Source organism: Myodes glareolus, chromosome 15, assembly GCF_982192425.1.
Source record: "Myodes glareolus chromosome 15, mMyoGla1.1, whole genome shotgun sequence".
NCBI classification, from domain to species: Eukaryota; Metazoa; Chordata; class Mammalia; order Rodentia; family Cricetidae; genus Myodes; species Myodes glareolus.
This window is the reverse complement of record NC_142040.1, coordinates 72,586,450-72,613,728: the sequence shown is the minus strand read 5'-3', so window position 1 is coordinate 72,613,728 and position 27,279 is coordinate 72,586,450. Positions and strand designations below refer to the sequence as shown.

The 27,279-nt window shown below is 40.4% G+C and overlaps 2 protein-coding genes across 3 annotated transcripts; both read left to right on the top strand.

The window, feature by feature from the left end:
- LOC148119724 (uncharacterized) lies at window positions 1-9,557 on the top strand. The gene is made up of 4 exons (XM_087897004.1): window positions 1-128; window positions 4,923-5,049; window positions 6,035-6,130; window positions 6,954-9,557. Exons 2-4 carry the CDS (start codon window positions 4,926-4,928, stop codon window positions 7,793-7,795), a joined length of 1,062 nt encoding a protein of 353 aa, XP_087753130.1. The 5' UTR covers window positions 1-128; window positions 4,923-4,925; the 3' UTR covers window positions 7,796-9,557.
- A 3,333-nt stretch (window positions 9,558-12,890) lies between these two features.
- Window positions 12,891-25,018, top strand: LOC148119723 (uncharacterized). 2 transcript variants are annotated; one of them, XM_087897005.1, is made up of 5 exons: window positions 12,891-13,016; window positions 18,643-18,769; window positions 19,564-19,656; window positions 20,259-20,392; window positions 23,145-25,018. In XM_087897005.1, the coding sequence occupies exons 2-5, from the start codon at window positions 18,696-18,698 to the stop codon at window positions 23,858-23,860; spliced, it is 1,017 nt and encodes a 338-aa protein (XP_087753131.1). In that variant the 5' UTR covers window positions 12,891-13,016; window positions 18,643-18,695; the 3' UTR covers window positions 23,861-25,018. The 2 variants fall into 2 exon arrangements, with proteins under 2 accessions (XP_087753131.1, XP_087753132.1); XM_087897006.1 differs by lacking the exon at window positions 20,259-20,392.
- Window positions 25,019-27,279: the final 2,261 nt, after the last annotated feature.

The following is a 27,279-nucleotide window of genomic DNA, read 5'->3' as shown; positions in this document are numbered from 1 at the left end:
ACCTCACAAGCAAGGATCGCCCAGTCGCCTTCTGAGTTCCTTCTATGTCTATTCCAACCTCATTCGCTTACCTCCAATTCAGAGTGAAGTTTCTTACTACCCTGCTCCGGTTGGATCTCTGTGCGTAGGTTGGTACGGGGTGCAGGGCAGCCCAGCAGGTCTGAGGGATCGTGCAGGGGAGCCGGTAGGTCCTTCGTGGAAGGAGTGGGCACGGGGCCATGGGAAGCAGGAAGAAGCTCACTTTGGAGGTGCTGTTCGAACCTAGACTGCTCCACCGAGCCCCGCGCTTGGGACAGGGCGATGTGGTCGGTGCTGGGTCCCCTGCCACTCCAGTCCTCCCGGGTTCTTGCTCCCGGACTGGGCGAGTCAGCTGGCTGCTGGCTTCTGAGGCTGTGCCGGGAGCTCACTGTCCAGCTCCTCCGCAGAAGCCTGCTGCCACCAGCGGACTCACTCTGAATGGCTGTAGTTTCTCATTACACAAACTTTCTTTGTATTTACTGCTCTATTTGAAAACATGTATGGAAGACTAAAACTTGTTCTCGTTAATGAAGTATATTTTTTCTAAGTTTAGCTACATAGTTTTGAGCACATGGAAGAATTGAATCATCTCTAAGGTGACTGACCATTAACTTGTATGTTTTAATTATCACAATTTATAATTAGTAGTTTCTATAAGACGAAGATTTTACAGTTTTATCCCTGTTAAACTTGAGCCTTCAAATTTTGAATTGAAGATCCCTTAGCATTGAAGTAAAACTTTAAAATGCAGTTCAGTTCATAAAGACAAAAATGCTAGTCATATATCTTTAAGTTGATTTCTGTTAGCCTGAGTAGACCTTAGGAATTTAGGCCTCACTTATAAAACAGATCTTGTTTGTTTTAATTTAAAAATTTTAGAAGTCTAGTGTTAACAAAGAAATAAGTGGGTAAACTTATACTTAAACACATAAATTGTTAGACATACAACTCTCTGTCAGCTTTTTGTCAACTTGAATAATCATTATAACCTTAGGAATTTAATGGTATATAAAATCCATTCTAATCTAAAGTGTATTAGAGACCTGCTGTTGACAGTTTGGTCTATAAAAAATTACAATAAAACCTAAAGGGGGACAGTGTACTAGGAAGTTTGTAGGACTGCGTAGTTGGTTTTATACATCATAGTCATCTTAATCCAAATGATGGTGAAATCATACGGTGTGTGTTCTTCAATGTTTCTACAGATGACTTCTGAACACATGGTTGTTTTCATCCTGATGAGGTCATCAGTCCAGTTGGAAGCAAACCACGTCACAATATTTAAAAATTTCTATATTGCAGTGTTTTGTTATAGACCTATATTCCTGAACAAGAGTTGAATCATATGTGCAGTATACTGTAGTAATGATAATTTAATACTATTAGCATATTTTTACAAGCATCAAGCTAAATTTTTGTTATGGTTTTTTTCAAGATACCAATGAATTTATTATTCCTGAAATTAAGAATTTATACAGAAGAGACAGATATTTCTATGCTCCGTGTGCTAGTTTATACACGGGTTTAGTCAAAATATTCAATGGTTGGAAAACACTTCATCAAAGTTGATTGACAGTAGCAACTTTTGATTATTGAGCTGTGCAATCCAGGAACGGGTGAAATATTTTCTGTGGGGTAGGCAGAATTTGTATATAAAATTTAGGCCCCCTTGGTTTTTTTTTCAGAAAGCCTTATATAGAAGTATTAAATGTAGTAACTATAAGAGTTTTAGATGTAATTTTAGGTAAAAACCTATGGAGTATTTTTTTTTAAATCTTAGATAGGTATCCTCTGGATAGTGATTGTCCTAGTTACGGTGTCTGTGCTGTGAGAAGACTCCACGACCATGACAATTCCAATAAAAGAAACATTTAATTGGGGTGAGCTTATCGTTCAGACATTTTAGTTCATTATCATCATGGTGAATGGCATGCAGGCAGACATGGTGCTGGAGAAGGAGCTGAGAGTTCTACATCTTGTCCCTTAGGCATCCAAGTATTGGGTTTGGCTTGAGCATGTGAGACCTCAAAGCCTGACTCCACAGTGACACACTAACAGTGCCGCACCTCTTAATACTGCCACTTCCCATGGGCCAAGCATTCAAGCATAAGAATCCATGGGGGCCATACCTGCTCAAACCACCACAGTGATTATAGATCCTGAGTCAGATGATACTGCAACCTGGCAATTATTAGTACAGAACAAATATCCATCCTGCATTTTCTTTGTGGTGTGATAATCACTGAGGTTTTTTACCAATAAGGGACTGAATCTATAAACTACCCAACAGCAGTACTTAGGAAGCTAATAACCTGCTCTGTTTCAGGTGTTCTATTTCCTGGTAGCAAAGTTTTCATAAAGCTACTTAACGAGCAGAGCCAAATCATTGGGTGTGATAGATTAGCATTTACTTGTTTTAAATAGCAGAAATTATAAATCTTTCCATTTTAGTTTATTTACTCTGAAAGTTAAGCCCTCATTTTATATAGATTTAATCCAGATGAGCAGGAGAAGAGAATATCATCCATATATTGCAGGACTAGTAGCTCAGGGAATTTAAACATTGTCAGCTTAAGTGTTTTATGTCCTAATTAAATGTTTTGCTACTAGAACGTTTAATTTTTCCCCATTTCAATTTAACCCCATGAATGGAATATTAACCAATCTCTATTGAGTTATTGCTACTATTCAGGGAAAAAAAATAAACTCACAAGAATCAGCAGATAACAACAACAGCAACAAAATCTAAACAATGGGGCAGCCAAGTTGGCCTATGGTGTCCCTGCAATGCCCTGCCAACCCTTTCTTAGACCCGGGGTGTTACAGAGGCCTCTCTCTCTATCCCAGTAGGAGAAAAGGGACACGTGGCCAGGGGACTTTGGCTTTCAATCAAATTGCTTAAAAAGACTAAACAAACATGGCTGGCCTGGAAGCCAAATAGCTAGTTAATATATTGAGCCTTGCTGTGACCTCCCAAGATGTGTCCAGCAAAGGAAAAATGTTATTTTTTGTTTGCTTGTTTATTTTGTATGCATGTGTATGTGCGTACATTTTGTTTTGTTTTCTTTGACTCCCATTCTCGTTGTTTACACAAATGATTGACAAGGATTTTTCTCTCCTCCTCCATGGGTTCTCGTTACATTAGTTCCTATGATAATACAGTGGAAGAGGTTTTGCTCTGAATATTTCATTCTTTGGATCTGAACAAGTATTTCACTAAGTGTATTAAACACCGTAACAGGATACTGAGAAGAATCTGCATTTCTCCAACTCTTTCATTAAAGGTCATGAACCCTTTAAGTGAGTCCTTTTTTCAGTTTGCCCAAATTTCTACTGAAAGAAAAACTTCCTTAACTTCTCCTAGGACCAAGTCACACACTGTGTTTGTTCCTCCAAGCTTTATTGCTGGTATGGAAAGTGTCCACATGGAGTTAAGAATGAGACTCGGGCCAACACCACTTTAGCTAGCAGTGGTTCAAAACTTTCTCGAGTTTGATTATGCAGTTTATTTTCCTTACAAACTAAAACACAGTTAAACTTTGGGAAATGGATTCTATCTCAACATTGTGACAGCAAAGCTTTAGCCATGACTGCACTGGACCTCCTTTTCAATGTGCATCACTTGGTGAGACGCCTGTGACCTTTACCCTGAGAGTGGGTTCTTATTCTCAGAGGAACAGAGTTCAGGGTAAAGGTGTAAGGAGGACTGGTTTGTACTAAACATAAGCTTAGGTTTTATTGACTGAGAATGCAAATTACAGGGGACCACTTTCCTTAAGATAGGCTTTATTCATTGAGACAAAGCTCAGAATTAGGGTCTGGACAATGCCTTGGGTCTGGGGTGGTGTTGAGATTCAGGTGATGGATCCAAAGACTAGGAGAAGATCTCCTCTGTGTAAGACAACATCCACTCCAGGCTTCCTAGTGAATAAGCACCAGTCATTTCCTTCCATTGAAGAAAAAAATCCTTCAAGTTTAACAATTCTGGTTCCTCTAATGCTTTCTTCAACCTGCACCTTCTGCATCATTCCCTTTGTCCTTTCATGAGGGCATCTGAGAAATTTGAGAAAGTGTAAGTCCCCACTGAACTTATTGCTAAATTGCCTAATTAGAAATTTGTTAAAAATACTCTTAACTCCATTTTGTCTACAAATTGTTCATTTATTGTTCTGCCTCTTGGTGGCAGAAACTCAAGTCCCTTGGTGCAGACATTTGCATCACTCTGTGCAGGCTCAGGAGACAAAGCTCAGCCCAGAGTTGCTGGATCAGATCTGCGTCCTCACTGTATATATCATTTGTGGTTGCTTATGGGCTGAGTAGTACCCCTCCATCTCCATAGCTCTGTAATGTTAGAAATCTATGTTATGTTAGCCGTATCATGATTTTAGCACGGGACAAAATGCTTATTTTATTTCAAGTTTTTATTACTTATGTATGTTGTGCGCATGGTTGTAATGCTAGTATCCTTGTCTGATCCTCTGGAACTGGAGTTACAGACAGTTGTCAGCAGCCATGTGACTGCTGAGAATCCACCCCATGTCTTTGGGAAGAGCAGTCAGTACTCTTCACTACTAACCCATCTCTCCAGCCCCAGCGGTCCTCTTCTGGAGATACACTCACTCTCCATTTTATGGTTCTTAAAAGTAAAATTTCCCTTGGAGTTTCTAGAATCTTCTGTCATTCACTGTCCTTAATAATGAATTCTGTGCAGCATCACAATACTACATAAGACATATTTTAGAGATTTTTTTTTTTTACCTCTACCAGAAGGGCTTCTAGCTCTCTTCTTAGTCTTGGTGACTTTTAGATTTATATCCAGAATACAGATGTTTCTTGTTATTTTTGTTTTTCTTGTTGTTTTAATTAATGTAATATATAGTGTTTATTCATTTTCTTCATTTCAGGAAATGGTGTCATTCAGTGATGTGGCCATTGATTTCTCTGCAGAGGAGTGTGAATGGCTGGACCCTGCTCAGTGGAATTTGTACAGGGATGTGATGTTGGAGAATTTTAGCAACCTTGTGTTCCTGGGTGGGTTGTCCTCTTTTTAAATTGTTGCTGCCTTTTAATCCCTGACTCTCCTAATTAGGAACTGCAGCTCCAGCGTTATCAGCAGTGGTTGTGCCCCACGAGCCGCAACCTGAGGGAATTCTGTTCCCTGCTGCACCACCTCTTTGAAAGCTATGAAGGGAACTCATATAAATCTCTGTCGTCCTAAAGAATTCAAGACTCAGAGGCTGAGGTGGACTTCCTCTCCGCAGAGGGAAAGAATAGCAAATAGCTCACTTCCTCTCCTTGCTGTGTCTACGAATAAGCTCTCATTCTTCTCCACACTCGGACTTAAAAGCCCTTCTCCACCTGGCTCCTTCTTACCTCTTCCAGTCAGCTCGTTGCTGACTCAACCTCCTGAACACAGGTGAATTTTATTTAGTCAAACAAATGTAGCATAACAAATGTTCCAGAGGATGAGCAAAAGTAACACACCATGAAGTAATATTCTACAGCATGGTTGAGGGAAACTTCCATGATAAACTCTAAATTAACATTCAACATAAAACTTGATTTCTTTCTACAGTATCTCAAGGGTGCTTGTGCTTCCAACAATGAAACTTTTGGGGCAAGTTTTAGGGAACTTAAGGAGAGTATTCATATACATTAGAATGATTTTATTTCTTCTCGTGTTCATAATACCTTCCCATCATTTTTAGATGTGTCCTTTATATTGGGGGTAATGTCATAAAGTATGGGGCATGAGTGGGAACCATACATGTTAAAAAGAATACCACACCCTTTGATTTTCATATTTTTCCTTGTAACTGAGGGACATGAACCTCAGTACCTGCACATCCTCATTTCCTCCTAAGCATTCTGATGGCTCCGTCAGGAAATCCATGAAGAACTAATCCTCTATCATCATTGATTGTATCCTCTCATTCCTTATATATACAGTCCTAGACAGGACATGTGATCCCTAGGAGAACACACTAATAAGGATGTTCTCTTTTCCCATAAACAGGACTTACCTCCTTTAAGCCATACCTGGTCACATTTCTGGAGCAAAAACAAGGATCTTCAGATATGCAGAGACGAGGAGCAGCTGCCATGGAAACAGGTGTGTAGGAATGAGGGCATAGAGGCCAGGGTAAGAGACCAGAGATTGAGCAGAAAAGCCAGGCTTTATCACCAACATTAACTCACAATATTTTAATGGGCTTAAGGCTCAAAGAATTTCCTTTTGTACTTTTGCTGTGAGAAGAAGATGTTTATGATGCATTGATTCTGTCATGCTTTGTCTTTCTCCCATTAGGTCAGTTTCTATTTACAGTAACTGACTAAGTTCTGTAATTTCATGGTTAAAATGATTTGTTTTTCATTGGTTGGTCAATAGATTCTGATTGATGAAATTTGCATAAGTTCTCCTGTCTTCAATCATAGAAATATATTATTTAATATTGAAATACACAGTTTTCTAGTTATGTAGCCAAATTTTCATACCTTTCAAAACTAAATGTCTACAATTCTAATATATCTGAAGTTTTAAAGTATGTGTCTTCCAACTTGGACCACTTTTATACTTTGTTGTCATCTAGACATAAAATTTCTGTATGTATTTACATGACTCATTTAAAATAGCCTCATAGTTTTGTTTGCTTCATGGTTGATGTTATGCCTTCCTTATATGTTTGACGTTGATTAAAATTCATTTGTTCCTATGTTCTATGTTGTCATGGTCTTCGTCTTTCACTACTAGTTACATAATCTCAATCTATCATGGTGCTTTTAATTAGGCTCCACTGAATACAGCTTTAGAAATTTGAATGTAATATTTATATTGAAAAATACAAGTCTGAGTCAATGTTTCTGTGTTTAACAATAAACATAAATATAGAGAATTTTGCTCAGGTTTCATTCATTTCCCCACCTTTTCTCAACAGGAAACAGACACTATATAAGCAAAGAATGTGGCAAAACCCTTCCTTGGAACTCACAACTTATTAGCCACCAGAAAATTAATTTAAGAAAGAAGCCATATAAGTGTGAAAAATGTGGTAAGGCCTTCCATTTTCCATCATTACTTTGTGTGCACAGGAGAATACATATGGGAGAGAAACCCTACAACTGTGAAGTATGTGATAAGGCCTTTCATGCTCCATCATTACTTTCAAAACACAAAAGAGTTCATACAGAACAGAAACCGTACAAGTGTGATATATGTGCAAAGGCCTTCTATTTTCCATCACGACTTTCTGAACACAAAAGAATTCATACAGGAGAGAAACCCTACCAGTGTGGTGTATGTGGCAAGGCTTTCTGTGTTTCTTCACAACTTTCTGTACACAAGAGGATTCATAAGGAGGAGAAACCCTACAAATGTGAAGTATGTAGCATGGCTTTCTATATTTCATCACATCTTTCTATACACATGAGAATTCATACAGGAGAGAAACCCTACAAGTGTGAAATATGCGACAAGACCTTTGATTTTTCGTCACGACTTTCTGTACACAAGAGGATTCATACAGGAGAGAAACCCTACGTGTGTGAATTATGTGGCAAGGCTTTCTATGTTTCATCACAACTTTCTGTACACAAGAGAATTCATACAGGAGAGAAACCCTACGTGTGTGAAGTATGTGGCAAGGCCTTCCAATCTCCATCATTACTTTCAAAACACAAAAGAGTTCATACAGAACAGAAACCCCACAAATGTGAAGTATGTGGGAAGGCCTTCTGTTTTCCATCACGACTTTCTCAACACAAAAGAATTCATACATGAGAGAAACCCTACCAGTGTGTAGTATGTGACAAAGCCTACAGGAGCCCATCAGGACTTTCTGTACATAAGAGGATTCATACAGGAGAAAAACCCTACAAATGTGAAGTATGTGGCAAAACCTTCAAAAGTCCATCAGTATTTTCTGCACACAAGAAAATTCATACATGAGAGAAACCCTACAAGTGCCACGTTTGTGGCAAGGAAAGGCTTCTATGTTCCATCACAACTTCCTGTACATAAGACTGGTGTAGATGGTCCTGTATTTGTGTTGCTTTCATTGGTTGAATAAAGAAACTGCCTTGGCCTTTTTGATAGAGCTGAGGTAGGTAGGGAGGACAGAGCTGAATTCTGGGAGGAAGAAGACAGTGTGGCAGATGCCATGAAACTCCTGCCCAAGACTGATGTGGGTTAGAATCTTTCCTGGTAATCCACGACCTCGTGGTGTTACACAGATTGGTAGAAATGGGTTAGATCAGGATGTGAGAGTTGGCCAAGAAGAGGCTAGGTATAATGGATCAGGCAGTAATTTAATTAATACAATTTCTGTGTGGTTATTTTTGGAGTTAAGCTAGCTCATTTAATAATCCATTCTGGAAATGTGGATTTCCACATTCTACAAGTGTGAAGAATGTAAAAAAGCCTTGTGTAACACGTCATACTTAAGTCAACACACTTTAACTTACACTGGAAGAAACCTTACGGATGTCAAGAATTTGGCAAACTGTGTAACTATACCAGAAAACTTAAGGAACATCAAACAATTCATTCTGGAGAAAAACCCTACAAGTGTAAAGCATGTGGGTAAGACTTTAGAACTTACACAGCACATTCTCATCACCAGACTATTCATATTGAAGAGGAACATTGTGAGTGTGGAGAAGGGCAAGGCCTGTCACCAGCCTTTTGGTCTTAAACAATATCAAAGAATACATTTGTGAGAGAAACCCTGTGAAGAATGTACCAGTTCTTTTGCACTTACTTAGCACTTTTGAAACACCCGATAATTCATGCTCGTGAGAAATACCACTAGTGTCAAAAATGTTAAAATAAAAAACTCTTTAGTAACCTTTTGAGTGTTTCTCAAGACAAGGTAGTTGAAACTGCAGTGGAATAATACAAATGTCCAGTTGTTCACAAAACGTTTTATACTTCTGGATACCCTAAAATATATCAAAAACTATTCTGTATAGAAACCCTACAGACAGGGGGAACAGTGGGGTCTATCCTGCTATATATTTATTGCTCCTATTGACTGATTAATAAAGCTGTTTTGGTCAATGCCTTAGCAGCTTAACACTAGGCAGTAAATCCAAAAAGATAGAAAGGGAAAGCAGGTAGCATCAATGAGAAGCTATGTAGCCAACAAAGGAGAAAGATACAGAACATTACTGGTAAGGCACAGCCTCACAGTGATACCTAGATCAATAGAAATGGGTTAATTTAAAATTAGACTAGAAATGTCACTAGTGTCAAAAATGTAGAGGAAAAAACCTTTAATAAGGTTTTTACTGTTTCTCAAGACAAAGTTGTTCAAACTTTACTAAAATAATACAAATGTCGAAATGTTCATGAAATGTTTTCTACTTCTTCAGACCCTAAAAGATATCCAAAAAGAAATAGTGTGGATAGAAACCCTGCAAATAGGGTGAATGTGATAAAGTCTTTGAAATCATTCAGAAACGCCTTGCTTTATTCTGCTAAACCATTGGTCAAAAAAGCTTTATTCATTATCCAATAAAAACACACAGAAGGATAACCCACACCACTCTATTCATCATTATCAGTAATTGGAAATAAACTAGATGTCCTTCATTAGTGGAATGAAACATCAAAATGTGGTACATATTATGGAATCTTTTCATACATTGTAAAGATGTGTCATTCTGATTGGCTTCATAAAATGTGGAATGGGCAATAGCTAGGCAGGATTTTCAGCCACAGGATGCTGGGAAAGAGAAGGGGAGAGATGTCAGACAGAAAGGGAGGAAGCAGCATGGGCAGTACAGAATAAAGGTTGTAAAGCTACCAGTCAAAAATAGATTGATAAAAATAGGTTAATACAAGTTATAAGAGCTAGTTAGCAGCAAACCTAAGCTATTGGCTCTTGTTTTATAATTAATAAGTATCTCTCATTTATTTGTGAGCTGTCTGGCAGGACAGAGATAAAACCATCTACAGGTATATTTATACACAGAGTATTACCCAGCTATTTTTAAGATGACACTACGCAGATTGTGGGCATATGAATGGAACTAGAAAAAAAGCATCCTGAGAGAGGTAACCTATAGAAAGACAAATATGGCATGTATTCCCTTATAAGTGGATATTGTCCATTAAGTAAATGATAATAAATCTTCAACCCTCAAATGTACAGAGATTAACTAAAGAGGAGGGCTCTGTGGGAATGCATTAAACTGCTTGGGAAGGGGAAATAAAATAGATTTTACAAATGAACTGAGGACTGGTGGGGACCAAAACAAGAGGGATCAGGTATGAGGGGTAGATCTAGTACTTTCTGTAGGGCTGGATTTACAATATGCACTGTTTAAATCTGGTTTTTCATGGAATATCTTGTTTTCTCCATCTATGCGTGATTGAAAGCTTCACTGGGCATAGCAGTCTGGGCTGGCATCCATGGTCTCTCAGTGTCTGTATAACGTCTGTCCAACTCTCACGGCCCTTAACACATGCTTTCACCCTGCTGTTCTGACTCCTGCATCGGTGAGTAAGGAAAAGGTCAGAGGCTGGGAGAAGTCTAAAGAATCTGAATATAACCTACTGGCTAGGGGGGCATGGGAGGAGACAGGAGAGAGGAAAGATCAAAAATGGGTGCTGCGGAAGTATCTGCCGCTGCTTCAGCCAATAGTTGCTGAAGCACAAGCCCACGGTGCTGCGGGAGCGCCTTCAGTCAATATTCAGTCAATAGCCGCTGAAATACCAGCCCAGTGGGGCGTGGTATATTTCTCTTTTAAAAAGAGCCACAGATCTTGGCTCGGGCCTCTTGGTTCCGGCTCCTGCTCCCGGTTTCTACTCCTGGCTCCTGCTCCAGCAACTAGGCTCCCTTCCTGACGGTTTATGGTGTATGTAAGTTTTACCCCCCAAAATAAATAACCCCTTAAAGCATAACTGGTGTGGGATTGATTCGCCGTTAAATGGGCACAAGTTACTGAGGAGTGGTTCCAGGGGGAAGGAATATGGCAGGCAGAGACAAGGACAGAGAGGAAGGTGGATGTTGTCTGTGATGAGGAGTGTCCGTCTCCTTATTCCCCCAACCACCCTGGAAAGGATAAGTAGGCGGCCCTGAAGGTTGCAATAAAGAGACGACACCAGGAAAATCCAAAACTGGATCAGAAGTTTGAGGGGAAAAAAGAAAGAAAACCTCGCTGGCGGAGCAGTGACTGCAGCAGAAGTCTCAAGTACAACTCCTACATGTTCCAGTGGCTACAAAGCACAGGCAAGTAGATTTTTCATGGGTTCATGCTGTAAAATTGGACACTAATTTTTGCACAATTTCTAATTGGTATCATTAATAAAAAGCCGGAACCAGATATCAGGGGAAATTCTGATATATCAGAGAGTGAAAGGAGCAAGCCACAGCAAACTCTTACCGTCCTAACTTCAGTGAAATAGGGCTGACTTCCCGTCTCCTCCTGCCTTATATTCCTTTTTCTGTTCAGCCAGATCACTTCCTGTCTGTTTGCAAAGACCTCCCGAACTCTATGGTTACCTAGTGACTAGCTCTGTCCTCTGATCTATAGGTACGCTCTATTTCTTACAGCATAAACAAGATATACCCACAGATCTTCCCCTCTCCTCCAGCTCCTCAAACCCAAAGCCCCGTTTTCATCTCTAGCTCTGCAGACCATTTGTTCCCGTGCCCCATTCTTTCCTGTCCCCATCTCCAGGGGATCACACAGATCTTACCCTCCTAACCCATGTCCCATCTTACTGATTGCTTTATCCCACTCCCCAACTTCTCGCTCTTTCTGGGATCCCGCAGGCCACTCCGGCCAGTGAAGCAGGATGACTAACCGCAGATCTCAGCTCTCCCTGCATTGCCTGCAGCCCAGTACACCAGTCTCCTCCCCAGCTCTGCTGCAGAACACCCGCTGCAGTCCATCTGAAATGATCTATTGTGAGTGAGAAGGAAACACGGAACACGCAACAAACCCGTTTAGGAGTTTATTAGAGGGAGTGCATACAGGCCTGGGAATCCGTGTGCAGAGAGAAAGATGACGTGTCCAGCTTTTAAAAGCTGCCTAGCACATGTGCACAGGGGGTTGGCGTGACTATGTCATAAGCAGATGAAGCAGTGACAGACTCATGCATGTGTGCAAAGGTTTAACTGAGTCATAGTGGATGGAACCATGCATGCGCCTGTGGGTCATGCGGGGGCCCTTTAACATTCAGGCATCTCCGCGCTTAAGGGACCTTCTGCAAGTGCTCACCTTTATAACCCCGAAGTGCAGCCTTATCTGTGGCTGAATAAGTACATTCCACCCTTTTGTTTATTATAAAAATTTGGGGTTGGGGGTCTTAATGGGTGGGAATGGGGCGTCATAAGGTCTCCTATGACTGCTTCATGTTGACTTTGTGGGCATCCTTGCTGATTTTGTGGGCATTAGGGAGTTGATATGCTTGACCACGTCCTGGGTGGCTGATTACTGTTATTTTTCTGAGCTCTGAGGAACTGGCTGTCTGGCAGCTTGAACTTCACAAGACGCTGGAAAGGTAGAAAATTATGTTTTTCCCTTGTGAGATTCTTGTAATTATCTCAAAGTAAGAAGAGTCAAAATGAAAGTTTTACTCTGGAGTAAGTTTTTATAACAAGCAAATGTGCGTGTGAAATCACAGTAAAGTGACCAAAACTACCTAAGAAATGTCATAAACATTACTGTAAGGTCTCAACTCTCATCTAAACATCTCAGTTTACAAACTGAGAATTATTAGAGCATCCTACTCTCTGTCTCCCTCTAGCCTCCCTCTAGTGGTAGACGTTGCTCGTTATTCTTTCCCAAGGACAAAGGCTTCCAGTGACCAACGGAATCGCATTACACAGACTTATGGGAAATGTAGTCTCACTCATTTTGACGTCACAATCAAGGATCGCTCCGTTGCCTTCTGAGTTGCTTCTGCGCAGGTTCCACCCTTATGCCACTTCTCTCTCCAATTTGAACTCAAGTTTTTTACTACCCTGCTTGGGTTGAATCTCTGAGCGCAGGTTGGTTCGGGGTGCAGGGCAGCCCAGATGTCTGAGGGATCGTGCAGGGGGAGCCGGTAGATCCATCGTGGAAGGAGTGGGCACGGGCCAAGGGGAAGCAGGAAGAAGCTCACTTTGGAGGTGCTGTTCGAACCTAGGCTGCGCCGCCGAGTCAGGATTTAGGTCCGCGCTAGGGAGAGGGCGATGGGGTCGGTGCTGGGTTCCCTGCTGCTCCAGTCCTCCGGGATCTCGCTCCCGGACAGGGCGGGTCGGCTGGCTGCCGGCCCCTGGGGCTGTGCAGAAAGCTCACTTAACAGCTCCTCCGCGGAAGCCTGCTGCCACCAGCGGACTCACTCTGAATGGCTGTAGTCAGGATTCTCAGTGGTCCAGAGAAGAAAGTGGAATTTCTGGTCCCTACTGCATTTTATAGCCGTGTAGTAGTCGTGTTTATAAAGTTTATAAACTTTTATATTCGACAAAAACAAGGCAGGGAAAAGGAGGCGACAGGAACAATGTGGGGGAGTTGAACCTAAACTCGAGGAGAGCAGGCAGATTTGTCTAGGCGCCTCTCACAAAATATCTCTAAGGCACAGAGAGGTGTGAGAGTTCTCTTGACTTCCACTCTCCATTCTGTTGCTCCCGACCTGTGTCTAGGACCAGCTTCCATTGAAGGAGGCGGGAAATGAGACTCTGTGTTCTGACTAGGGAGGAGTGTGAATCTTCAACTATTCTTAGGGAATCGCATTTTGATCCTCGTCCAGAAAGGATTTGCGTTTCTTTCACCTATAGAGTAAACTCAGTCTCAAGGGTCCTGAAGTACTTCCTTTTAGAACCCACCTAAATGAGACCAAGGTTTCAGGCCGTCTGCCCTCCGCCCACAGACAGCCCACAGCGAGGAGAGTGGCCCGGGCATGGCAGACCGTTCCCGGAGTGAGCAGTGGTGGTCTGTGCTGGGCAGCAGTAGGGAGTGGTCTTTGCAGTTAATTCTTCCATTGGGGAGCTGCTCCTGTACCCTGAGAGGACGTCTCCGTCTTCACTCTGCCCAGGGCGCTTGCTGTTCTCTGAGCTGGGCATTGTCCCTGTTAACTGGCACCCGTCTCACAGGTGAAGAAGAGTGGAGGATGGGCTTCTCATGTCTCACTGCCGAGGAGCTTTTGGCAGTGTCTGATTTATTTATTTATTTATTTTAAAAAAATACCGGGTTGTCTATTAAACAACTTTGTTCTACTTGTGACTTGGGGTTCCCTTAGCCATCTCCATTGCTGTTTTCTTCTTCTTCTCTCTCTCACCTCCCCTCCTCCCTATGATTATTTGCCTTCAGGTATATACATCTGTGAACCACTTGCATGCCCGGTGTCCATTGAAGCCAGACAGGGGTGTCTGGTCCCCTGGAACTGGAGTTGGAGATAACTGTGAGCTGGGGTGCTGGGAATCAAACTCAGGTTCTCTGTGTTCCTAAGTACTGAGCTGTCTCCTCAGCCTGTGGGTTTTTTTTTTTTTTTTTTTGAGGATAATAATTGTTTATAAGGCATAGGGATCCCAAGGCTCTTCACTGCAGCTCTCCCCAACAGATCTGGAACAGGCCTTTCCTTCTGTGGCCTCCTCACCTTCCAATCTTAGGGAGCAACTGTCTGGGAGCCTTCAGTTCCCAGGCTCCCCTTGTGTATTCTCGCTGATATTTTTTATCCGTCAGTGGTGATGCGTGGTCCTTCAGTTTCCTTAGCCGCTGTATCTGCTGTGAGAACCTAGTGAGGACTTTACAGAAACATCTGCTGGGTCAGGAGCCACTGTTCCTGAGGCCCGTGTGGATTTCTGGAGGGTTGTCTAGACTGGCATCTGTTGGAACTTTTAATTTGTATGAATCACTGTTTACGACTCATGTAAGAGTAAAGACCATACTTCCTAAAATAATGTCTTCCACATTCTCTCTGTCTTGTTTTTATGAAGGAAGTCTTTACATACCACAGGCTAGCCCTGAACTCTATGTAGATGAGGCTTGCCTTGAACACTTGGTACTGTGTCTACATCTTCTATGAACTAAAACGATAGACCCGAGCCACCTTTCTGAAATTGTTTCTCCTTCATTCTGTGGTGTGTCATGGGAATCTCTTCCATCCCCTTCAATGCTAGTTACTGTGTTGATTGGCTGATTGACCGGCCCTGTGTCTGTGCGTAGAGGTGGGACCACTGACCATGCTGTCCCTGTGCAAGCTAGAGGAACACCTGCGGATTTGTTTCTTTCCTTCCATCGTGTGGGACCCAGGGCATCAGACTGGTCAACAAGTGACTGTCCTGGGATAGAATTACTAGGACTACTGAAATGTTTTAGGGTCGTGTCTACTAGGTTCTAGTCAGTTTTCACTGGCCTTGATCCACCACTCAAATGTATAATGCTCTTCCAAGTCAGAATTCAGTGCCTTGTTCTGGACTGAAACAGGCTAGGAGTTGGAAGGCTGTTCCACTCGGTACCCTGAGGAACAAGCCCAAACATTGGCCCATCTTTTTTGGTCAACGCTCACACCATGCATTTCCATCAGGAACATTTGGATCTTTCTGTCTTTCTGAGGGATTTGCAGTGTTTTCTTCTTATTCCATCAGGTGGCTCAATCAACTTTGAACCCATGAGTTAGGAAAAGAACATTGGAAAGAATAGATTGGTGATGTACGGGGAGTAAGGATTGAGACTGAAAACAACTAAGTGGATTTTGGCTTCATACATGGAATGTGAGCTATTCATGGAATTCATATTTTAAAGAAAATTAATTACAGTTGACAAATGGCTAAGAATTATAAAATATAGCTCAAAAACATAAAAAGGAAAAGTTAATATAGAAATGAACAGCTGTCACATTGTTATTTTTTATTTCATGCTTACCTCAATGGTGTCCATAGAAAGAGCCAAAGCCCCCTCCTCACCAAATACATGGTCTGCACAGCTGTGCACGTCTCCTGTTGTCAGCCACACAGACCTCCTGCTGCCTCTTCTAATGCATGGTCCCCATGTTCACTCCTGCACTAACAGGAGAAAATAATGTCTTACCATGTTTCTATGTCTGACTTCATGATAGCTTTCTTATTTCACTTATAAAACAGATCTCAGCACCATTTTGATGCAAATACTTTAATTTTTCTTTGTATTACATTTTTCTAAACTAGAAGGTTACCTAAAATTGGATAAAATCCAACTTGTAAATTCCCTTGAATTTTGACAATGCCATAAAAGAAAAACAAATGAAGTTGTATACATGTTTACGTGGGATACTGTTGAAGGACCCCAACTCATTTTAGTCACAGTTATGTCATTTTGCAAAGAAGCTCAGTTCAGAGAAGGGCCCCCGAATGCTGAGCAAAGCAGGATACCTGAGGTCAGAACGAGGACAGCCTTATTAGGCTGCAGTACAGAGGATTTATGGTCAGACATCTGGTGAGATACCCAGGACAGCCTTATCAGGCTGCAGGACAGGGAATTTATGGTCAAGACATCTGGCCTAGGAGGAAACAAAGACTTCAAAGGACTGACCATATATGCTTGAGATAGGGACAGGTCAGTTATCTGGTTTCTTTGGTCCAGGCCAAGGACCACGAGGCCTGCCCTCAAATTCACCCCTCGCCTCATTGAAACTGACCAATGGGACTCCTGTAACCGCGCTTCTGCTTCTGTAACATTGCTTCTGCCTATATAAAGATACCCCAAGACGTAGCTCGGGGTGCTCAGTTCTCCATGTGACTGCAGCACCCACAGGCCTGTGAACATTAAAGTTTGCCTCTTGTTCTTGCATCCAGTGGCTCTCGGACCTGGTTCTTGGGCACGGGTCTCCACGCATGTGAGACACCCTCCGGGTGCTCTTTCACTGTTCAGGTGCGTAAGAGGGTGGTTCCTCGTGCTTTCTGGTCCCACTCACTTTGGTTACCCTTCCTCCCTCTCTCTCTGTTTTTTTTTTTTTTTCCAGGACAGATTCTTCTAGTCGCTTTGACTGTCCTGAAACTCACTCCTTAGACCAGGCTGCCCTTGAACTTAGAGATCCCCTGCCTCTGCCTCCCTAGTGTTGGGATTAAAGGTGTGCACCATCACCACCCAGCTTTGGCTACTCTTTGCATCCTTTCACTTTAAGGTAGTTCCTGCTCTTAACACAGATTTCTTTTCATCAACATTTAGCTAGCCTGTTTTGTGTGTGGAAAGTCTATTAATATTTAAAGTTATTACTGCAGAGGTGGCTGTCGTTCCTCTCTCCCGTCTCCCCTACGCTTAGTCCTCTCTCTAGTCCAAAGTGTTGCTGTCAGGGCTCTCCTGTGGGCTGGTGTGATCGACATGAGTTCTATTAGCCTATTTGTATCCCAGAAGCTTTTCCTTTCTCGTTCTGCTATATCTGATAGTTTTGCTGAGTATAGTAGTCTATGTTGGGAACTCTGGTCTCTTCCAACTAGGAGTGAGGCGGCCCAGGATCTTATAAATTAAAAAAACTTTCTGAAACTTAATGAACTTAAAGTGGTCCTGTGGTGGAAATTTATATCTTTAAGAGTATATGTTTAAAAAATCATAACGAACACCAGTGACTTCATGACTCAACTCAAGAATTGTGCAAAAGAACAACAATCCAAACATAAATCCAGTGACCAAAAAGATAAAAATCAGAATTTAAGGTGTTGAAATATAAACCAAGAAAACTATAAAAACAAGCAATGAGACCCTGAACTGCTTCTTTGGGAAGAAGATGAACTGTTGGCTCTGCTGACCGGAAGGAAGAAAAAGATGATCAAATTAAAAGGACCAGGGATAAACTGGGCAGCACAACAGTGAACACCAAAGAAAGGGAACACTTGGAGCCTGCCCTCCATCCCATTGGAAATACAAAAGAAAAGCTCGCCTGTCTAGAATCCCCCAACCACGTATGCTAGGCTAAGAGGGGCCGGGGCACCAACAGAACATGCCAGTGAGGTGAATGAACTGAAGCTAATTCAAAGCCTTCTCTCTCACTCACAAGAAAGCCAACAACCCCTTCCCCGCACAAAAGAGGGAAGGAGGGAGAGAGAGATAGTGCAAAATAGATTCACAGAAGAATTATACCCTGCTCTTTTAAACAAAATCAATAGCTAGGATTTCTTAAAATATTGCATAAAAAAACAAAGATAAAAAGAAAGGGGAGTGCCGTAGCCCACCTGTGACTCAGTTTCCATCTGGAATCATTTCTGACTTAAAGAAGTCATTTGAATGCTTCCAAACTTCTAGAAATTCAGTGTTACTACCACGCTCTGAGCACATTCATCGTGAACTGCTGAGAAGCCACTTCTCACGCACTGTGGCTTCCGCTATGAGAAATGTGTGTGCGTGCAGTGTGCTGCATGATACAGGCATAGGATTTGATCCCCTACTAGATGTGTTCGATTTACTTTTAGCATTGTTAATTGTATAACAGTCATGGGCACGTATAGGGCCTTTTACCATTCTCTTTACATGAGTACTTAGGTTCATGTGACTACATAAAAAATAAATTGGTTGTATCATTTTCCCATGTCAGCAGCATTTCTAGCTCTGCTTTTACCTAAGCACAAACACGTGATACCTGTTGATTTAAATGGTTTTAATCAGCTTATTTAATGGTTTTAGTTATTTTATTGTGTGGTAGTCATTTGTTGATCTTTATTTCAGGAAATGGTGTCATTCAAGGATGTGGCCATTGATTTCTCTGCAGAGGAGTGGGAATGTCTGGATCCTGCTCAGTGGACTCTGTACAGGGATGTGATGCTGGAGAATTACAGCAACCTTGTGTTCCTGGGTGAGGATCGCGTCCAGAGGAAATTCATAATTCACTGTCAGCCTGTAACTTCCCTCTATAGACCATCTCATAGGAGCTTGTACTCTCTAATGAGGTTCACATAAGCTCGCTTTTTTGTTAGTTTGTTTTGAAAGAGGGTGTTTCTGGCTATCCCGGAACTTTCTTTATAGACCAGACTAGCCTTGAATTCAGGGTGCCTCTGAGTTTTAACTTCTCCCTTTAACCTGGGGTTAAAGGCATGAGCTACCTTGCCCAGCTCATAGGCCCCCTTTTCAGGAAGAATTGTTGATATAAATAAGACATATTTCATCTTAAGCTTTTCATCTGTTTGTCTTAGTGTGTGTATCCTTCACTGGAGTTGTAATGTCAGAAACTAAATGGGATGCGGCATGGTGCACACATGGAAAAGAAATTTTTTTTTCTAATTTTATAGTCTTCTTTGTAAATGACAGAAATGAAGATCTGTGATTATAAATTCCTCCTAAGTAAGTATTCTAAAATGCCCATCCAGACTGATTTGATTTGATTTTTGTAGTCATTCATTTATATTTTATAACTTTTTGAGATTTGTCTTTTATGTATATTCTGCTCTTTCTGCGCATACACCTGCATGTCGGAAGTAGGCGTCAGAACCCATCATAGATGACTGTGGGCCACCATGAGGTCGCTGGAAAATGAGCTCAGGACCTCTGGAAGAGCTGCCAATGCTCTTAGCCATCACCGAACCATCTTTCCAGCCACCTCTTCAGTCATTTATTGTGTTCTTTAATTCTCTTCTTTGTCCCTTCACACAGGCCTTTCTTTCTCCAAGCCATTACTGGTCAGATTTCTGGAGAAAAACCAAGAGCTTTGGAATGTGAAGAGACAAACAGCAGCTGTGCCCCGAGGTGTGTAGCAATGAGGGGTCAGAGGGCAGGGTGGGAGGTTAAATCCAACAGAGAGGTCAGATGGCGAAACGGGTGGTCAGATCCAACAGAGGGGTCAGAGGGAATTTTTTTTTTTTTGAGATTACATTATTTCCCTCCTTTGCTTTCTTCCTTCTACATCCCCTTGCTCTCTTGCAAGTTTGTGGCCTCCTTTTTAATTAATTATTGTTATATGCATATTTGTATATATACTGTGTATGTTTTGGAGATCTGGTGTAGAGTTATTTAAGATCTTTTCCCATTCTGTAGGCTGCTGTTTTGTCTTGTTGACCATGTCCTTTTCTTTACAGAAGCTTCTCAGTTTCAGGCGGTCCCATTTATTAATTGTTTCTCTCATTTTCTGTGCTATTGGTGTTATATTTAGGAAGTGGTCTCCTGTGCCAAAGCATTCAAGGCTACTTCCCATTTTTCCTTCTATGAGGTTCAGTGTGGTTGGTTTTATGTTGAGGTCTTTGATCCATTTGAGTTTTGTGCATGGTGATAGGTATGGATCTATTTTCATTTTTCTACATGTTGATATCTAATTATGCCAGTACCATTTATTGAATATGCTTCCCTGTTAGACCCCGCCTTCCAGTGGATTCCCCACCCGATCCAGGCGCGTGCCTTCCCGAACTCGGGCCCACGAGAATGGATGACTGTCCTGAGGGTTTGAAACAGACACACACAAAAAAGAGACTTGGCTCATCTACCAAGGGTAAATGGCCACTTTATTAACCTCAAGTCGGGTATTTATACCAGTGGGCTACTGGGATCAAAAGGGCAAAGCCTCCTCCCATCCAGGAGCAGGAGGAGGGGATCACAGGCCCCAGTAAAGGAAAACTCCTCCCACCCAGAGGGGGCTGGGGAAACTGGCCTCTGTGGGAGTTTTTCCCCAGGCAGGTGGTCAAGGGTACAAGGCAATGTCAGACAGGTTAGATGGGCCTTGGCTCCTGAGCTTCTTTGAGGCAGGTTGAGAAATTACCATTTTAAAGTAAAATAGATCCCTCAGGCTAATGTACCAGGCTGTAGCAGAACCAAGGACGGAACTAGCAGGAAGCTTAGCTGGTTAGCGTAAACATTATTTGCATCCAGTATTTTGGTCTCAAGGATCAGGGAGGACAGGTTCCCACACTTCCCTTTTTCCATTTTATATTTTTAGCTTCTTTGTCAAAAATCAGGTATTCAAAAGTGTGTGGATTGATATCTGGCTCTTCAATTTGATTCCATTGGTCCTCCTGTCTATTATACCAGACTGTTTTCCTTACTATAGCTCTATAGTAGAGTTCCAAGTCAGGGATGGTGATTCCTCCAGAAGTTCTTTTTTTGTACCGGACTGTTTTGACTATCCTGGATTTTTTTTGTTTTGTTTTTCCAAATGAAGTTGAGTATTGTTCTTTTGTGGTCAGTGAAGAATTTTCTTGGGACTTTGATGGGCATTGCATTGAATCTGTAGATTTCTTTTCGTAAGATTGCTCTTTTTACTATGGTTGTTATTCCTACCCAAGAGCATGGGAGATCTTTCCATTTTCTGGTATCTTCTTCAATTTCTTTCTTCAAAGATTTGAAGTTCTTGTCATACAGGTCTTTCAGTTGTGTGGTTAGTTACCCCAAGATGTTTTCTAGTATTTGTGGTTATTGTGAAGGGTAATGTTTCTCTGATTTCTTTCTCAGTCATTTTATCCTCTGTATAAAGGAGTGTTACTGGTTTCTTTCTTTTTTTTTCAGTTAATCTTGTATCCTGCTACATCACTGAAGGTGTTTGTGAGTTATAGGAGTTTCCTAGTAGAGTTTTTGGGGTCACTTATGTATACTATCTTATTATCAGCAAATAGTGAGAGTTTGATTTCTTCTTTTCCAATTTGTATCCCATTGATCTCCTTTTTTTATCTTATTGCTCTAGCTAGAACCTCAGGAACTATATTGAATAGATATGGAGAGAGTAGACAGCCTTGTCTTGTTCCTGATTTCAGTGGGATCACTGGGAGTTTCTCTCCATTTAGTTTGATGTTGCTGTTGCCTTGCTGTATATTTGTTTAGATTTGATTATATTTAGATATGCTCCTTGTATCCCTGCTCTCTCCAGGACTTATCATGAAGGGGTGTTGAATATTGTTGAAGGCTTTTTTACCATCTAATGAACCTTACTGTTTTTTTTTCTCCTCCTGTCTGCTGTAGCTATCTCCCTCAGCCTCTCTGATTAGAACCCCGCCCCTTTTTGTTTCTCTTTGTTTTGTTTTCTCAAGACAGGGTTTCTCTGTGTAGTCCTGGCTGTTTTAGATCTTGCTTTGTAGCCCAGAGACCCATGTGCCTCTGTCTCCCAAGTGCTGCAATTAAAGGCATGCACCACGCCTGGCTCTATTATGGTTCTTTCTATCATGTTCTTAAATTCCCTTATCGGAGTGCTAGCTGAATCATTGTATTCATCTTCATGTTTTCTCCCACAGTGTCAGTGATTTTACATGCATGCCCTTTGTGGGTGGACAGTCATGGGTGAAAGCTGTCCAAGTGTAGAAGGTTTCTTACAGTAGCTAAGAATTTTATTTTGTGAGTTTGAGGTTCTTTGTTCCTCATTTTGCAGGTCTGTTTTCTCTGTTATGTTTTGCCTTCTACGGCGCCTGAAATCATCTGTTTGCATGGGCTCCGTGTATCCATGAAAAATCTATATTGAAGTATCTACTTCTGTGACCAACAGACTTGTATATTTCTGTTTATGTTTGTAAACATAGGCCTCATATTTTGCATTCCTTGTTTATTTTCTCTCTTTATTGGTTACTCAGTAGTTATTTCTCTAGCAAATAAATAGTTCTTTAAACTGTGTTGATTCACAGGTATGTTGTTAGCAAAATTATGTTATTTGTAGCAGAACTTGAATTTTTTCTGATACTATCTTTCTGATATTTATGTTCTTGTCATTAAAATATAATATAGAGCCTACTAATTTAAATTGATTAAAGATATTATCTAATGGCGTTATGAACAGTCCTCTTGTTATGCAGCCTCCTTTTTCTATTTTCCACAACTAAAACTTCATACTTAGGATCAAGCATTGTCTTTTTCCATGGCCATCTTGTTTGGTGTCATCATCAACTTCCTGTTTTTCTAGTTCAGCTACTTCCTGATTTTCCTGTGTCCACACTCCTATGGTTTCTCTGTTTGTTTAATGGATTGCTTTCTGTTAGCACAATGCCTGAATATTTTCCACTGCTATCCATGTTACAGCTTTTGTAGTTAAATTTGAATTATATTCCATTATTTCTATACCCTATTTTGTTGTTTTTTTCTCTTTCAATTGAAGTTTAAATGATTTCCACCTATCATATTTTCTAAGTATAGGTTCAGTGAATATAGATGTTGAATATATTATAGTTTCTTAGTTATCCATGAAAATAAAGTCTCGGTGTTAAAGATAAGCATTGTAAACATGACAAATATTCCTAAGTTTTTCTCCATTTCGTTTTGTCAACCAGGAAAGAAACTCTATAAGTGTAAAGAATGCGGGAAGGCCTTCACTAGAAACTCAGTTCTTACTTATCATCTGAGAATTCACACTGGAGAGAAACCCTACAAGTGTGGTGTGTGCGGCAAGGCCTTTCTTATGCCTTCCACACTTAATAACCACCAGAAAATTCACACCGGAGAGAAACCCTATGAGTGTGAAGCATGTGGCAAAAAGTTTTCCAGTCGTGCAGACTTTACAAAACACCAAAGAGTTCATACTGGAGAGAAACCTTACAAGTGTGAAGAATGTAAAAAACCCTTTAGTAATCTTTCAGCCCTTAGTAGACATAAAGTTGTTCATACTGAAGAGAAACGTTTTACCTGTGAACAGTGTGGCAAAGCCTACAGTAGGAGTCACCACCTTAGGCGGCACCAGAAAGCTCACACCGGACAGAAATCCTACAAATGCAACGAATGTGGCAAAATGTTTTACTATGCTTCAGGCCTTAAAACACATCACAGAATTCATTCTAAAGAGAGACCCTATGTGTGTGAGGAATGTGGCAAAGCCTTTCCCAGTCCTTCCGACGTTACTCAGCATGCAAGAACCCATAAGAGAATCAAGCAGTACACCTGTGAAGTGTGCGGTGAGTGCTTTACTATTCAAACGACAGTTTCTAACCTCCGTAAAATTCGTCTTGAGGGAAAGCCATCTGAGTGTGAAGGATGTCGGAAGAGCTTTTAAAGGCTCTTTGTACTTTAAAACACGCCAAGCGTTCAAACAGCCCGCAAATGTGAAGGACATGGCAGAGTTTCAGGTATCATTCAGTTGTTGCTCAACCTCACACAGTTCATATCTGAGAGAAACCCGACATGCGTGCAGAAAAGGACCAGGGTTTAGCTGTTCCTCACGTCTGTATAAGCATTGGAAACCCCATCCTGATGAGGAAGCCTACGAAAGCAATCAGTGTGGCAAGTTCTTTACCTGTTCATGCCTTAAGTATCCCCAGAGACGTCAAACCTCAAAGATTTTTTTAAAAATTGTGCTTAATTAAGCACCAAATAACTCATACTAGAAAGGAACTTTGTGAAGGCAAAGTTATTGGTTAGCTATTGAACAGTGATTTTGATATCCTGCAATATTTTAAATTTAGACACAGAGAAACCCTGAAAATTCAAGTGATAAGAGAAATTGTTTATTCGTCACATATCACAGAATGTGTTTTGTTGAGAAGCCATATATATAAACCATATATTTATTTGTCACACCTCTTCCAACAAGGACACATCTCTTGATTCTTTCTAAACAGTCTACCAACTGAAAACCAAGCATTCAAATACATGAGCCAGTCCCATTCTTGCTCAGACCACCACAGTGGTGACCGTAGCCTTTAACCATGAGCTAGATTAAATCCTCCTTAAAGTTGCTCATGGCACTGTATTGCACCGATTGGAAAACTTACTAATGAAAATAATGAGAGTGTCCATTTGATATCAGATATGTACGCATACAGTGTTTTCTTCCTGCCTCTTTATTTCTCTTCTCTTCTGCCCCCTTATTACCCGTTTTCCTTCCTAAAGTGTTTTCTGTTTACGTGTACACACGGCCGTGAACACTAATCACAGTTGCAGTATCAATATTCTTTTATGTTTAATCACTGTCGTTATTTTTTCTGAAAAAATATGCAGAAAAAAGAAAAATTGTCATGTGGTTTAAATGTGTGCATGTCTATGCTATTATTTACTCTGATAATATTTGCATTTTAGTGTTAATTTATTATCTTTCATCCTTTAATATTTTCTAATTTGCCACTTAAATCTTTAATGGTGTTTCATTGTATCATCACCCTGTGACTTGTAAGAGATTTGAATAACATGGTTATTACTAAACTTCCTTAAAATATTTGCTAGCATTCGCAAGACCATTATTGGTATTTGGTTATAATTAGAGTCCTAGGAAGGGCATGCTTAGTGTTATTTGACAAAGCCAAGTTCCCGATAGGACACGAAGGTTATTTTACTGGTGCTCCCAAGCCTTGTGCTGTGTTCTGTAGCTGACTAGTCAGGGAGAGGCGCTATCCATGAACCTAGTCAATTTTATCACAGATCTCTGCAAAACTGACCGCAGAGAAGAGTCCGTACGTAGACAGACGTAGTTTCATATATGAAGCTGAAGTCTCTTTAGTTGTGGCTTTATACTGTAGAAAATCATTTTTTCAATAGAGGATAGGTTTTTGTGAGGCCCCTTAATCCTCTCCCCTACAACAATCTGATCATTTATACAACTAAGAGAAAGCACTAAACTAAAACCAAACAAAATCTATTAAATTTATGACCCTTCAAAAGATAAGAATTTATCCCCCAAAGCTTTTTTAATTTAAGATTTGGGATCTTTAAAATTTAGGACAGTTTCAGTTTTGCGCTCAGGCAGACACTGCTGTTGGGTACCAGGATACTTGGAAGATACTGTGATAGAAGGATAGAAGATTCTGAAGCAGAAAGTGCTTGACTTCTTTCGAGTAAGCATTAAAGTTCATATCCAGCCGGTAAATGATACAAAAGTGCGAACAATTGCAATGTGCAACAATCCCACGGAGGAAAATGTAGCTGGGAGACTTTAGTTCTGCAGGCAGGCTGATGGGACAGATTCTCAGGCTGTACCAAAAATAATTTAGGTGAAAATTTGAAGATAATTTAACTTCTAATACTTGTAATTTCTATTTAACCTTTGTGGCCTCTAAGGAAATGGGATAAACATGCCATTATCTTCGCATCATAATACCCAGAGGAAATACTTTTAATTTTTTTAAAATTTCCTTTACTCCTTATTAGTTTTTAAAAATTCCTCAAGTCTATTTACACTATTATTTTAAAAATGTTTTTTGCTGTATGAGAATATTAATTTAAATATGTTTTAGTAATAAAAGACAAGGTAATTTTTTTATTTTGTTAATGTTGCTATTGAACTGATAAAGCCACAGTTTTCCATCAATGTCAGCGAGTTGGGGATAAATGAGAGCAGGAAGTATAATCCAGTGGCCTCTGTCAATCAAATGTTTTAAATGCCATATTTAATATGTTTCTAACAAATTGGGTGATCATCTATTAAGTATGCCTTATTTCAAACAAAGTTTCTTTGTAGTTACTTCTCTATATGAAAACATGGATACAAGACTACAGCTTATTCTTGTAAGTGAATTACATTTGTGCTGAGCTTGACTACAAATACAGTCTGAGCCCATGGAAGAATTGAGTCATTCAGAAGGTGACTGACCAGTAACTTGTATGGCGTAGTTATCTTTTACAATTTACAGTAAGTTACTAGCTTTTAGAAGTTTAGGATTTTACACTTTTATCTGTGTTAAGTTTTAGCCTTGAAAAATTGAATTGAAGATCCCTTAGCATTAAAGTAAGGTAAACTTTAAGCTATAAATATAGTTGTAAAGACAAAAATGCTAATCATATATCTTTAAGTCAGTTTCTGATAGTCTGAATAGACCTTAGGGATTTAGACCTTATTTATCAAACATATGTTGTTTTTTACTTTAAAAAGTTTAGAAGCCTAATATATACATAGAAATAAATGGTTAAACATACAGTTATCAAAGACATAAATTGTTAGACATATCTCTCAGTCAGTTTTTTGTTAGCTTGAATGTATCTTTATAACCTTAGGAATTTGATGGTATATAAAAATCCATCTTAATCTAAAATACTTTGGAGACCTGCTGTTGACTGCTTAGTCTACAAAGAAGATATGATAATACATTAAGGACATTGTAGAAATAAAAAGTTTTACAGGTGCTACCTTTGTTTTTACAACGTGGTCATCTTAATCTAAACGATGGTGAAGTTACGTAACCTGTGATCCTTATCTTTGCTAACTAACTACAAGGCTGTTTTATCCTGATGAGGTCATCAGCCAAGATGGAGGCAAGATACATGTCTACTTTAAAATCATCTATTTCTTTTGCAATTTTCTGTTGTAGACCTGTTTTCCTAAAAAATGTTGAATCATACTATGTAGTATAATATGTAGTTTAATGTAGTCACTTAAAATTACCTATTTATAGATTTAACTGTCAGCCGATTGTTATAAGCTTGAAGCTAAATTTTTGTTTTCTTCACCATACCCATTGAATTTATTAATCACAAGATTTAGAA